Source organism: Pavona decussata, unplaced genomic scaffold, assembly GCF_977016875.1.
Source record: "Pavona decussata unplaced genomic scaffold, jaPavDecu1.1 SCAFFOLD_110, whole genome shotgun sequence".
NCBI classification, from domain to species: domain Eukaryota; kingdom Metazoa; phylum Cnidaria; class Anthozoa; order Scleractinia; family Agariciidae; genus Pavona; species Pavona decussata.
In genome coordinates this window covers 608165-622500 of record NW_028145524.1, presented here as the reverse complement: position 1 = coordinate 622500, position 14336 = coordinate 608165, and the positions used below count along the sequence as shown (strand labels likewise).

General features: G+C 37.8%; 1 protein-coding gene across 3 annotated transcripts in view; it reads left to right on the top strand.

Annotated features, from left to right (window-relative positions):
• Positions 1–14336, top strand: part of LOC146470837 (contactin-2-like) — a 43717-nt gene that overhangs the window by 15588 nt on the left and 13793 nt on the right. For 2 of the 3 annotated variants that reach the window (XM_085121543.1, XM_085121541.1), the window contains 9 exons: positions 4607–4861; positions 5808–6077; positions 7576–7893; positions 8834–9115; positions 10466–10729; positions 11564–11860; positions 12419–12721; positions 13167–13196; positions 13937–14233. In XM_085121543.1, the coding sequence (XP_084977669.1) occupies positions 4607–4861; positions 5808–6077; positions 7576–7893; positions 8834–9115; positions 10466–10729; positions 11564–11860; positions 12419–12721; positions 13167–13196; positions 13937–14233 (2316 nt within the window). The remainder of the gene's footprint in view (positions 1–4606; positions 4862–5807; positions 6078–7575; positions 7894–8833; positions 9116–10465; positions 10730–11563; positions 11861–12418; positions 12722–13166; positions 13197–13936; positions 14234–14336) is intronic. The other variant, XM_085121542.1, reaches the window with a different exon arrangement.

Sequence of the window (14336 nt, the reverse complement as noted above, 5' to 3'; positions counted from 1 at the left end):
AGAATTTGTAAAAACTCACCGAAGTTTCTTTTTCTGCATTTGGAACACGTGCATTTTTTGTCACACTACAGGCAATAATCACACAACAACAGAAATTCTTGCTGTTTATGACACACGGCACGAAAGCTATTCTATTCATTTGATAAACCTCATGATGATAAGTGTGCAACATATACATGTAGTAGTTAAGAGGGTGTCTAGAAACCTAAGACCTAAGACCTAAGTAAAGACCTGAGTGGAAACCTAAGACCCGGAAAGCTAAGACCTGGAAACCTAAGACCTGGGAACCTAAGACCCGGAAACCTAGACCCGGAAAGCTAAGACCTGGAAACCTAAGAACCGGAAAGCTAAGACCCGGAAACCTACGTGTAAGGCCCGGAAACCTAAGACCCTTGTTTTAAAATGTTACTTTTTTTAAATTAAAGAAATAATGAATATTATACTTAAGCTTCCCACACAAGGATCACTGCTTTGCTGAACGCCAGGTTCCAAAATTTCAACATGCAGTCCCATTTTTGGGGGGGGTTTCCTCCATAGTTACAGTCAATTAATGTCACGCGTGACCAGTATTTCCGAGAATAAAATGAACATGTTCAAGATTATATGCAAATGCCACTCGTTACAATTTCATTTTCTTGGAAATACTGGTTACGTGTGACGTGGGTTGACTGTAACAGAAAAAAAATATATTCAAGATACTTGGGAAACAATTGTTATTCTTAACACTTACACCTAATTTAAAGAAACAGTCATAGGCTTATACCGTCAATAAAATTGGGAAATTTCTACGGGAACTCTGAAACGTAGTTGGCGATTTTCAAAACGTCGATCAATTTCTTTAAAACACCGGTCACGCATGACTTGGATTGACTGTAATTTTGTTTCAGGAAGATAAGAGGGCTTTACTGTATTAAGCAGGATTCTGGGTGGGATGGGAGTGATAACTGCCCTCGTAGTTAATAGGTTGTTTGTCAGGGAGAAATATATGTGGGAAAATAACCATGTCACGCTATTATTAATAATGATTAAAACTATTTTAAAAAAATATTTCCCTTCAAGCCGGCTCCTTTTGTCGCCTTCTGATTCAAGTTGCTTTGGTCTTTGTAAAATGAAGCATCAAAGTACGGTTGACATCTCTATAAAATGAACAATAACACGCTCTACACTTGGAATAAAAAGTCCTGCAGAAAAGGATAAACCGTATTTTCTCGATTAAACGCCAGCTTTGTATAAACACCAGGTCAAAACTGCCAATTTTTAAATAAACGGCGGCGTTTGTCCGGGGTCCCGGCGTGTATTAGCATGTAATTAAAACTTAAATAATCAGTTTGCACACATTGGCTGACACAAACGAGGAGGACATTGGCGACATTACCATTTATAAACTTAAAACTTTGTACTCATATCATTTACTTGCTCTTACATCATTCATATATTGTTTATGTGCTGTTTGTTACAGTCAGACCTCTATTAAGCGGCCACCTATTAAGCGGCCACCCTCCATTAAGCGGCCACTTTCCTAGGTCCTGAACTATTTTTTTGTCTAGTGATATAAATCTTGATTGCAACATGATACACATGCCGCATGTCAGTACCATAATACTGTAACTTCGGGTAATCCAGGGTAAAATTGTCCAGCACTGACAAACTGCCCCTAGGTTTCAGATCGGTAATAATAAATAAACGTGGAAAAATGGCTGAAAATCGCATTTCATTAATAAACGCCAAACCCCGATTAAATGCAAGTCTCGAAGAAATGCCGGGTCAAAATTGCTGGTTTAAAATAAACGCCAGGGGGCGTTTAATCGAGAAAATAGAGTATCGCAACTCAGGTAGAGAGGTAATTAATACTTACAACGACATAATGTTTAATATGTGTTTCACTACTAACTTGCTTTGCAAATCCCTAACGCTGAATGAAGCATAAGAGAAGGACTGGTATTTCCGAGAATGAAATGAGCATTCGAATTGCTCTTTGTAATGTCTGGCCTTTGCATATTATCTTGAACATGTTTATTTCATTCTTGGAAATACTGGTCACGCGTGACATTAATTGACTGTAACTATGTAGGAAACCCGAAAGAAAATGGGACTGTTGAAATTTTAGAACCCGGCGTTCAGCAAAGCAGTAATTCTTGTGTGGGAAGTTAAAGTATAATATTCAGGGCCTTAGCTCTGGGGGTCTTAGGTATTCGGGTCTTAGGTTTTCAGGTGTTAGGTTTCCGGGTCTTAGGTTTCCAGGTCTTAGGTTTCCGGGTCGTAGCTTTCTGGGTCTTAGCTTTCCGCCAGGGTCTTAGGTTTCCAGGTCTTAGGTTTCCAGGTCTTAGGTTTCCGGGTCTTAGGTTTCCAGGTCTTAGGTCTTAGGTCTTAGGTCTTAGGTTTCTAGACACCCGTAGTTAAGAATATTTAACACTTCAATGGAGATAGCAATGTTTTTACCATTTGAATTCAAAATATGCAATCGGATTACGGTACGGATGCAGAGAAAAACAAAGTGAAAATCCCTCCAAATATTGCCAATGCAATCCCAATTCAAAAAGCTAAAACTTCACAATAGATTTCATTCGGGATTGAGTGTGAGCAATAAGATCGATTCACTGGGAACAAAGGCAAATGCTAAAAATTACCACAACGCTTAACGTATTTCTTTTAATGTTTAGGTTGGATAACATGAAAATAACAACTTTAGCAAAAGTGAAAGACCCCTGATGTTTTTTTAACACGTTTAGAGAAGCTGTCACTTGGACGTAGAAAGGACCTGCCACGCTGGAAACACCAATAAGATTTTTAGTCATGTGCTAGGCAACCAAATTTCTTCACGTGTATCAAATTTTATTCTGCAACAACTCGGTGACGACTTGAAAAACAAGTTCTTTCACCGATTAGCATCCAACCTTTCGATGACCTTTGCGTTGCTTTGCATATCGAAAGGAATAGTGTGAGTGAAGTGTAATGACTTGTTTTGCAGGTAAAGCAAATAACTTTTGGCATAATCCGAAATATCATTACATTTACCAGTTCAATTCATGAGTTCGCTCTCATATAGCGCTTTGATTATTTCCCCTCTGAGTGAGGGAGCTACTGTGAAATTTATCACACCTAAACTCGACAGTTTGCTTATTGTCCTTTTAGAACTTGAAAACAAAGCAAACAATATAAGATTAATAGCCTATTCAAACCCAACAGATTCCTGTCTTTCACGCGGCTTAAGTCAACCGGAAAAAACCTAGGCTAAACCAGGTTTTTTGCAGCAGTGAGACGGGGTTTTACCAAGGTGAAACCGCAGATCAAAACCGCAATTCGACCAAGGCAAAATCGCGGCAAATGGTCCAATAGTTTCAGGCAGTACTGTACATATATATTTACTGTAAGTACAATGTATGGTTGCTTGAATACATGTAGGTGGATAAATGGTTAATGGATTGGTAGATCAATGGTTTAGGAACTTAAAAAATTAATAATGTTACACCCATTTTGAAATCATACAGTTTTTTGTCAATGAAATATTTATTTATCCACTTCAGGAAACCCGGCTTTTTCTGGAAAAGGGGAATTTAAGGAACGTTTGTTACAAATTTTCCCCCCAAAAGGTTTTTTTTTTTTTTTTGCCTTATATTTTTCTGCAATCTGATTGGCTAGTGCAGGTAAAAAATGAAATTAGATTGGTTATTATTTCATATTCATTTTGAAGGGCTGAAAAAAAGGATGTACTTTAGAGCAAAAAATGGTGTGATTCATGGATAAATAATAATTGCACTGTTGAGAGCCAATCAGATTGCCAGGATCACCAGCGATATCAAAATGGGTGTAATAAATGGATTAACAAACCAACAGATTCGGGAACAAACAAATGAGAGAAGGAATTCAAAATATTTGGTCAATGACATGACTGGCTGATCCTTGGGCATTGGTCCAAAAATCTATAATGATCTAGTGCCATCCAACAAACCCACCAGCAAATTGACCAATTCTGTTTGTTACATGTAGACTCCTTTTATCCACTTTAAAGTTATTGATAGTCTTTTCTTTTTGCATGAAGTTGTGTGAATCGTAAACTGGAAGGGTCTAAAATAATGGATGGAATTTACTGTCTCTTAATTGTTCAATTGGGGGGGGGGGGGAGGGGTGAGGGTCAGGGGTGCAGCCAACTAGGGGTTTTGGTGTCTTCTTGTTTTCACATCTACACAAGTGTTGGATGAATCTGCAAAGTAATTAATTGTACACCTACGATTGAACTTTTGGTCAACATTCAGTTGTCCCTCAGACAGTCAAAGTGAATCCCACCCCTCTCGTAGACCCTATGTAAAAAGGGCTGACATTTTAATATTGTTTTGTTTGCTAATCCTTGTTCTTAAGTTCTTTACTCAAAAGAATATTTCACCTTGAACAAGGCTGGTGAGGCTTATTTGATTGCAGACAAAAGAATATTAAAATGTCAGCCATTTTGAATAGGGTCTGTGACACTATTGTATATTAACTTCAAAATAATGTCACAGTCATTTTGAATGCTGTAGTCCCAAAATTCTGCTGCCATTACACCTCAACTTAGTGTGATTCAGTTTATTTTGAACTTACAAATTAAATCAAAGTTTTGCTTGGCTTTCAGATGCCCCTCAGAATGTTATGGTGACTCCCGAGAGGGCTGAAGTGAAAGAGGGACAGAGCACAACACTCACTTGCCACTCTGATGGATATCCAGCTCCAGGCTTCTCTTGGAAGTTTAATGGCAATGTTCTTAATGGAGCCACACAAAACACTTTTATGTTAACAAATGTTGAGGTGAAAGACGCAGGCAACTACACGTGTGTTGCAAAAAACGGTCGTGGTAGCAAAGAAACCACAAGGGTGGTTAATGTACTGTGTAAGTAAATTAATATTTTTTTTGTGTGTGAGATGTTTTAGAATGGCAATGCAATGTATTGTGAGGTGTCTTTTTGGAACCACCCTACAGTCTGTTACATGATGGAAACTTGCTTAATTACTCTTCTGAGAGCTTCTGGACTTTCAGAAATGTAAAAGATCTCATGTAAGTGTCCGAAAATAAATACTAGTAAGAACAGTCACCATGTACTGTGTGTGGTGCTTTAGGCTTTGTAAGGACCTGTACATGTAAGTTAAAGAAACAAATTGGGTTGTCGAGAGCACAAGACAACAAAAGAAATCCAGGTCCTCAGTAAGGGTAAAGCCAATGACTCTCCAAGTTTGATTCTCGGTAGAATGAGAAGGAGGATTACATAAATATTAATTCCTATTAATAATCACGACTCAATCACAAGAGTGGGCATGCAGCTCTAACTGTGAGCCCAATTTGAGTGTTTAATGCCGTCCTCATGCATAAATACAAATAAATAGATGCTAAAAACAAGATAAGTAACAAATTAATTAAGATCAAAAGCGTACATCTCGGGCTAAACATGTGCATCTGCCTGACACGAAAATCCAGTGGGAAAAATGGGAATGTATTCCCTTACCAAATGCAGCCGCACAAACCTCTGGAGGCTAGAGGTAAACTAACAGACTACTAAAAATTCCAACATTTGCAGATATAGGAAAAATATAGATATTTATCAAGGCTCCAGTGTCAAAATTCCAACTTCTGAAAACTAAAGTTTGAAAGTTTAACAGCTGAGATGAATAAATTACAACCGACAAACCCTTACATACACTTAACAACAAAGGACTCAATTACTGTAACACCATTCCAATACACGATCATTCATACCAACAGGAAAATATTTACATTCTCTGTTATTGCCACTGACAGCTTAGTTCCGCCGAATGTAAATTCATTTTATTTTTTCTTTCAGATAAACCAACCATTACAACCCTTACAACTGGAACCCCAAGTAACAATGTGGTGCAAGGAACAATTGTGATTATCTCATGCAGTGCGAATGGCTATCCTGTTCCCAGCTACACCATAAAACGTAATGATACAGACGTGACACAAAATGCTGGTGCAGGGAAACACAGGATCACCAATATAAGTCTCAGCGCTGAGTATGATTCATATTCCTGTGTGCCACATAACAGTGAAGGAAATGGACCAAGAGGAGAACTTAAGATCACTGTGCAAGGTTAGTACACTGTACGGTATAAATACCCACACAGGAGACTACAACTTGTATATGTAATAGACCATGAAATAGAAGGTTGGTGTATCCCTTTGAGCCTGGTAGACTGGCTACTTTGCATTGTACACCTGTATACAGGAAACATACACTGTACAGTAGCAAGGTCTGTTTGAATCCAAAATGAAAACTGGGAGTAAAAGGTGCATGCAGTATTATATTTAAGAGATAATTAAGCAACAGATTTACAAGTACTACATACACATGCACTTCTAAAAGGCATTGAAATACCTTTACATGTACATTAGAATGTATGACATTTTTCCCCGAATTGAAGCTTTATTCTTCAGGCCCCAGTTGTACAAAGAGTGGATACCTTTATCCAGCAGATAAGTCACTATCCAGTGGATAAAATGTATTGGTTGGAGTACACTTTATTCGCTGGAAAGCAGCTTATCCGCTGGAGAAATGTATCCACTCTTTGAACTTTGCAGGTGCAAATGACATTGCCCCAACTTTGCAAACTGTTAGTGCTGACTCACAAAGGTGTCCTGAGTTTGTAACTTTCATAATCGAGTACTGGAGACTTAATACAATTTACTACCAATAACCATACAATGTAAACATGCTGTAGCACATTTTGGTTAATTCTTGAGGAGCCCTCTCGTTTGGAATTGCTCATAGATTGGCACGTGGAATGACTGATGTTTCACCTACGTTCCCAAGTGGCATGGCCTGGGCTTACAGGGAATTAAGCTTGAAAAGTTATTAAAGTGCCACTAGGACGAAAATTTCATTTTCCATCTTTTTGCATTTTCGTGTAGAATGACCTTCTTACTCATGTTACCAAATTTCAATCCTTTACGTAAACTGTATTCTGCTGTTGCGAACTAAATAACAGCAGAATACAGTTTATGAAGTAGAATCCACATGAAAATTAGCCATGTGGAATTTTTCGTGTCGAGCCAATGACGTCACTTCCTGTAATTTGAGCGAAGCGGTCTTGTTAACCTCCGGAACAATGCCAAGTAATGGTGGCCGTGAAATCTCGAATAAAAGGCTAAAAAAAATACTTCCAATCGCCGTAAAGGATTGAAATTTGGTAACATGAGTAAGAAGGTCATATTCTACACGAAAATGCAAAAAGATGGAAATTGAAATTTTCGTCCCAGGGGCACTTTAAAGTATGATATGATTAATTTTTTAAGAGCACATGAAACCTCCTCCGTCTATTTAGGGTGAAATTGGTTACACGTGCAAGGAATACTGAATGTTATTATATTGAAAAAGTGCCAAATTATTTCATTGTTAACCACAGTGTACATGTACATTGTGATTAAAACTTGTTTACTTTAAGGCAACAGTCTCAAGTTCAAGTTCAAGTTTCAAGTTTATTCAAAAATGTTAACATAAAAATTCAAGGACAACACTAACCCGCAAGTAGCTAGAGCTAATCTAGTCTAAGCACTAGCAATTTTTTTTTTTTGTTTTTTGCTTTTAACAGTACCTCCTAGTTTTTCTGGTCAAACTTTACCAACAACCAGGCAGGTCAAGGAAGAAAATACATCTGTGAGCTACTCATGTGTTGCTGACGCCAAACCAGCGGCCAAAATTCAGTGGGTGTTAAATGGAAAGAATCTGACCAACAGTCCACCCTACAATATCTCAGGATCATTTCAAACAATCCAAGGCTCTAAGCTGTTCAAGACCTTTAGTTATCTTGTCATAGCTAAACTCACTTGGAGGCAGTATGGAAATTTCTCCTGTGTTGCATACAATGAAGCTGGTCAAGTGAGACAAAATACAGAACTTGAAGTCAGATGTAAGTACAAATCACTTGTTTACTCGTCCATAGTTTTGTTTAATTTGCGAAAGTGCCGCAGCTGATACAGTGTAAGTATAATATAAGAGGCAACAATGTGGTGTATTTCCCCCATATCCTTTTTAATTTCTTGTCTTTTCCTTCCTTTTTTTTCTTTTCCTTGTTTCCTTTCCTTTCCTTTCCTTTCCATTTTCTTATTTACATTTCATTCCTTTCTCTTTCCTTTACTCTGGCACTTTATTAAATATTTTTACTTAACAAGGCCCTTTCCCTTTATTCTTTTACCTTTTCTTGTTTTCCTTTTTAGCTATTATTGGACATTTACTTATCTTTATTTCTTATTCTTCAGTTTCCTGTCTTTTCTTTTACTTTTTCTGCCTGTTAAGTCTTTCTTATTTCCTTTCCTATTTTTTCATGCACTTTCTTCCGATGTACTGCACTCATTTCTCCTCTCACCACTTGGTTTCCTTTCCTTTCCTTTGCTTCTTATTCCTTTTATTTCCTTTCATACGATTTCTTTTCTTACACACTATTTGTTTTCCTTCATTTCTTTTGGAAGGTGACCCCTTATACAGCAGATTTTGGTTAGTTTATGAACATGGAAAACAAGGTCTTAGCCAAATATTAATTAAAGGTTAATTATCTCTGAAAAATGAATGTGTGGTTACCCCCAGTTTTTGGATTTCAACAGGCCGCTTTTACATGTACTGTAGGATCTGCTTTTCCTGCATACTGTACAAGTCTCTTTGAATTAGTAGGCATTTTTCTTCAGAAATTAGAGGTTCTTGGACCTGAGATGCGCAGAATGTGTGTGCAGTTACAATGTATGCTATACATGGCAAGAAGAGGCACTGTTCTTAAGCTCCCCGTTGCCCCTTCACTCTTATTTCTCTCAGTCTTTACATGTACTTCTCAACTATACTTTGCTTTTTCTTTTCAGATCGACCAGTTGTTCAATTTTCCGCTGATCATCCTCAAAATCTCACCCTGGGAGAGGGGGCAACAGCTAAGTTCTCTTGTAAAACAATTGGCAATCCGCCGACCACAGCACAAAAGTGGCAGTTCAATGGTGTCGACATTCCGGGAGAAAGTTGCAGTGGATGCATAACAACAACATTGCAAAAAGGTGCAGTTTCTCAGTTGGATGCAGGGTGGTATTCGTGTATTGGAACAAATTCATTGGGAGATGGACCTCCTGCAAGTGCACAACTATTGATTAAACGTAAGTAATTATTGGTTGCCATACTTGCATGGTGAACAAGAGGTTCCTCCTCAATCTGATTATTTAGGAGTGCAAGAACGGTACGATTTAGGACGTTCACCCTGCCTTACGAAAATGATGATGGTGATGAAAAATGGTCAACATTGTGATGACAGTGTCAATGGATTTAACGAAGTCACTTTGTACCCATATCACCACCGTCATTGTCCTCGTCACTGTTACCATCACCCTCATCATCAGCAACAACATTATTGGTATTGCAATAATTATTGCAATACCAATTTTTGTTAATTATTGTATCATCTTGAGTCACATCGATCTTGACTCTTGAAATCTGATTCCAAACATGTATTAATCATAAGCATTTGATTATATAAATTCATTGCCATGAATTTGAGGAAACCGTTGTCTCCATTTAATTTAACACATTTTTTTTATAAGAAGTTACTGGTACATGTATTTCAGTATTGTTGTACATGTAGAAAAAGTTGACAAATTTGTTTTAATTAGTAACTAAAGACACTTTTGAGTGTGGTGATGATTTGGCCTTACATGTAGGGTGGATCCTTATTTCTAAAAATTAATACATTCTACAGTTGTACCTGTACTTGACACTAAGCCAATTATTGGCTTAGTGATGGGTAATCATGATGACCCTAAGAAATGCAGTGTTTGATTGATTTCTGGCGTAAAGGTCTGGATTCGATGAATAAACTTTCACTAAACTTCAAGACTCAAAAACAAGACAAGTTGACCTGATGTTTGGCTACTGGTAGTTGATTTCTTTTGTTTGGCTATAAACAGAGAAGAAAAACCACCCATGCCACTTCAGTTGTTTCAGTTTTTAGACAGAGGTACATGTACATTTGCAGTAAGCTGATTCATCAAAAATTAATTATAGTCTTAAATCACAAAATAATTATAATCTTATGGACCAAAGTTCTAAGTTTCAGATACAGGTATATTACCCACTCTGTATTCTGATTGGAATTGAGTGTTAAAGTGAAAACTGAAATCCCAGGTGGGTGAGTGGAGAAGTCCAATTATGGCGGACCCAGTACCCAGACCATTCATGTGTGAGAAAAACATTTCCCTCCTATGTACAGTGTATCTCAGCCAGTAGAAAATTACCATGATTATTGTCCTGGATTGGGTGCACTGAAGCCTGGCTTTCACTAGCGCCACAAGCATAAGAGTGTTTATTTCATGAACCGTGATAACAACCTCGACACAAGCATATGCACTAGGATCAATAGTTTTCCTTTTCTTGTGCTTGCGTTACTAGTAAACACCAAGCTTAAGTGTTACTGTGAGATGACCAACACAGGTTCCTTTTATTTCTTTTTGAAGATGCGCCCAAAATTACCTACTTCCCTCAACGTCCGTACACGGTCAATGAAACCAACAGTGTATCCATGGTGTGCCGGGCTGGAGGTGTTCCACGACCCACAATCACTTGGGTGAAGGCACTGGCAGGCAATAATGAAAAGATTGTTGGAGTAGGAGAGCAGTTTACAATCGCCAACACAAGTGGTAGTGATGATGGAAAATACACTTGTCGCGCAAAGAACGAGCTTGGAAGCGATTCAAGAGAAGTCACACTTCATGTTCAAAGTACGTCTGAAGTTGTTAGTCAGGTTTTTGTTTCAGTAAAATTTTCTAGGTTTTCAAATACTCGGGTTAAAAACAAAAACAGACATCTTGTCCTTAATGGCCACATTGTCTTCAAAGTTGCCCTCCCTTGGACTGTCAAAAATAAACATGGATCCCCAGTTTGACTGTATTGTACAGTAAACCGCAGACTTGAAAATCCTGGAAAATCAGACTGTGTCATGAAACGTCTTTGGAAATATTACTTGATCCAGGACTTAAAATAAATTTTAGTCCTCTTTCAGGGCAAACAGTTATTTTCCCATGCAGACACTTTCACATTGATCTATCCTGGGGTATAGTGCTTAATATATGTTTTTTATGGACTTAAAATGTAGGTCCAAATGTAGGTGAGAACAATAATTATAGTTGCTGCTTACAAGAATTATTACAGTCAATCCACATCACGCTTGACCAGTATTTCTGAGAATGAAATCAACATTCAAATTCCTCTTTGTAATGTCCGGCATTTGAATGGAATGTTGAACATTTCTCTGGAAATCTTTCCAAAAAAGACGCAAACTGAAAAAAAAAAAAAAAAAAGATTCAAAATACGTGGGAAACAATAAAATATTGTTTTTCTTGAAATACTTAATGCTGTGATGTAAAGAAAATTCATAGGTTTATACTGTCTGGGAAATTTCCACAGGAACTCTGAAATCTCTTTGGCGATGTTCAAAACTGATATGTAAATTTCAAAACTCTGTTAAAATTTAAAAAATACTGGTAGCGTGTGACGTGGATTGATTGTAAATTCCCATATAACAGAACCAATTAATATTTTATTGTTTGTCACAGCTCGTCCAACTATAACTACATCCAGCCCTATGGCCACTAATGTTCCTGGTGCAAAAGACGAGGAAGTGACATTAACGTGCATTGTTAATGCCAAACCACCAGCTTTTTTGTCTTGGAAAAGAAATCTTGATGGAAATGAACTTAGCACAATAAATGACGGCAAAGTTAAAAGCATCTTGAAAGAAAATAGATCCATTAAAATGACAGTAGTGGTAACTACTGTTAATGAAGAATTCTATTGTGTGGCTGTGAATCTTCTAGGCAGCAATTCTCAGAAATACAGAATACGAGAAAGAGGTACGTAAATAAGCACAAGCGTGCATTGGATATGAGATGATAGATAGCCAACAAGGAGCGTAGCACGCAGTTGGCTATCTCATATCAAACAAGCGCAAGTGAAATAATTGTTTTATTAAATTAAAAAACAATTAAGACATATTGCTAGATCTTGCTGATTTCGCTTTGCAAGAATAACCAGAAGACAATTTAATGGTATAATGGCCATGGTATAATGGCTCATATACCATGGCCGCTAAGCCAATCAAATCCAGCGATTTTGCCACCTTCAACGAAATAGCTGCCACCTGTTTCACACCAAAAATTAATATAATGTCTCAAAAATTTATTACTAGGTGTCTATACTACTAGTTGCCTACTACTCAAGCCATCTTGCCTACTACTGCAAACAATTTTGACTGGGCTGTGTTTAGTTATCATAATTTTCTTTTTTTTTTGTGACACGGCTACAGCTGTGATAGTTCACATAAAAATTATGTAAGGGTGAAGAGTCAGGAGAATGTGCATGTTGAAGGTGGGGTTTGAAAAGTCAATACCATGCAATATTCTCCTCCACAGGTGCACCAGATGCTCCAGAAGATGTCAGACTGGTGCCTTTTCAGGTACCTGGTGCTAAAACAGTCAGTGTGAATGTCAGCTGGACTCCTGGATACGACGGAGGTTTTCCTCAAGGCTTCTCAATACTTTACCGCAAGAAAGAGAGTGGTGGAGATTTCACTGAAGAATCTGTCGGAAATCCTCCCAACAGCATGCACACTGTGCAAAATTTGAGCCCTAGTACAGACTACGAGTTTCAATTACATGCAACCAATGAAAGAGGCAAAGGTGTGGCGTCACCTTTGGCTCAAGTAATGACAAAAGGTAATAATTGCGTTTGATGTTGATTTTTTGTTACCCTTTTCCTAAGTGTACAGTATTTTACCTTATCTAGTAAAACTTGATTAAGGATGCATTCCTTTGGGATGATCCAGATCAGGATCAATGATCCAAGATCACTTGGATCTTGGTGCATCAGAGGAACCGAGTAGTCCACTCTGGGCAAGGATTCCTCTGTTTTTCGATGCACCATGATCTCAGTGATCTTGGATCATTGATCCTGATCTGGATCATGCCAAGGGAACGCACCCTTAGATAGTCTTAGATGACAAAAGATATCCCTTTTACTGTAGGTCATATTTTCCTTGTCATTTGCACCTACAGCTGTACAGGTTTCATTGAAAATAGGAGCACTTGAGTTGGTTATTTTTCAAAATGTTTAGTCACTATAGATCAGTTGTAAAGAGTTAAATTTTGTTTAATGTTTCAGACTCAGCAGTGGCACCAGACAGAGGGACTGGTAAGTGTGTTTGCAAATAAAATTTAATTTGACTTAAGGATGGTGCCTGCTAATACAGAAGTATTTTTGTGCGGTTTATGACTGTGCGAAAAAAGCAGACCTTTACAGGGGCTATTGTAATCCAAAAAGAAAATTGGGGCTAACCACGCATTTTTCAGAGATAATTAAGCAACAATATTTCTAAAACGCGCCAAAATATAAAGAAATGTATGGCAGTTTTTCATAAATTGAAGCTTAATTATCTCTGAAAAATGCGTGGTTACCTCCAATTTTCTTTTGGGATACCAAGAGCACTTTCTAAGTTCTGCTTCCTCCGTATAGTTTTAAACCGCGCAAAAATATTCCTGTATTACTACCCATAGGAAACCCGAGTATCTTGAGATGCGCAGAACGTATGCGCAGTAACAATAGTAGGCACCCTCCTTAATAGAGCTTTTACGATGGTTGAACCAAAGGCTTAAACAATCATCCTCGTGAAGTCACTGAATGGTGTAATATGTAAAACACAAGGAAGTGTTTCATCTGATTTCAAAACAGTTCAGAGTTGTTAAAAAGCCATCTGCACCTCCTTTGTTTTGTTTTGTTTTGTTTTTTACAACCCATTTCTGGGTGCTTGGTAATCAGGTGAAACGTTTTCAGTGTTTAATATATATGTAGCTTCCCAAAGAGAAATTGAAAGGAAAAGTTTTCTCTTCATGAATCATTTATGAGTCTGGGAACTTCTTTTCTCAACTATCCAGTGACCGCTACAAGAAGCTCTGATGATCCTACGGTGGTAATTGTGACATGGACAGTATTGGACAAGGGCGTAACAAAGCTGAGTATTGAGATGCAGGAAGGAGAAAGCTCTAAAGCGAAGAGGGCTGTTGCAGGCTGGCAACCCGTTCCTGGTGCCAGTGATTTGGACATGTCTAAAACAGAGTTTAAAGTGGAAAATCTCAAGCCTGATAAGGTGTACAGGTTTAGAGTAGGCATGATACGAGCAGGAGAGGATTTAAGTACATGCGGACAAGCCTGCTATGTTGAGAGTGAACCAGGTAGAGCTGGTTGTTTATCAACTTGGTTATTGCTCATAATTTATTACTAAGAAAACAAGGAATTCATGAAGCTGTTCTGTGTTTTCAAAAATCAAAACTGTTG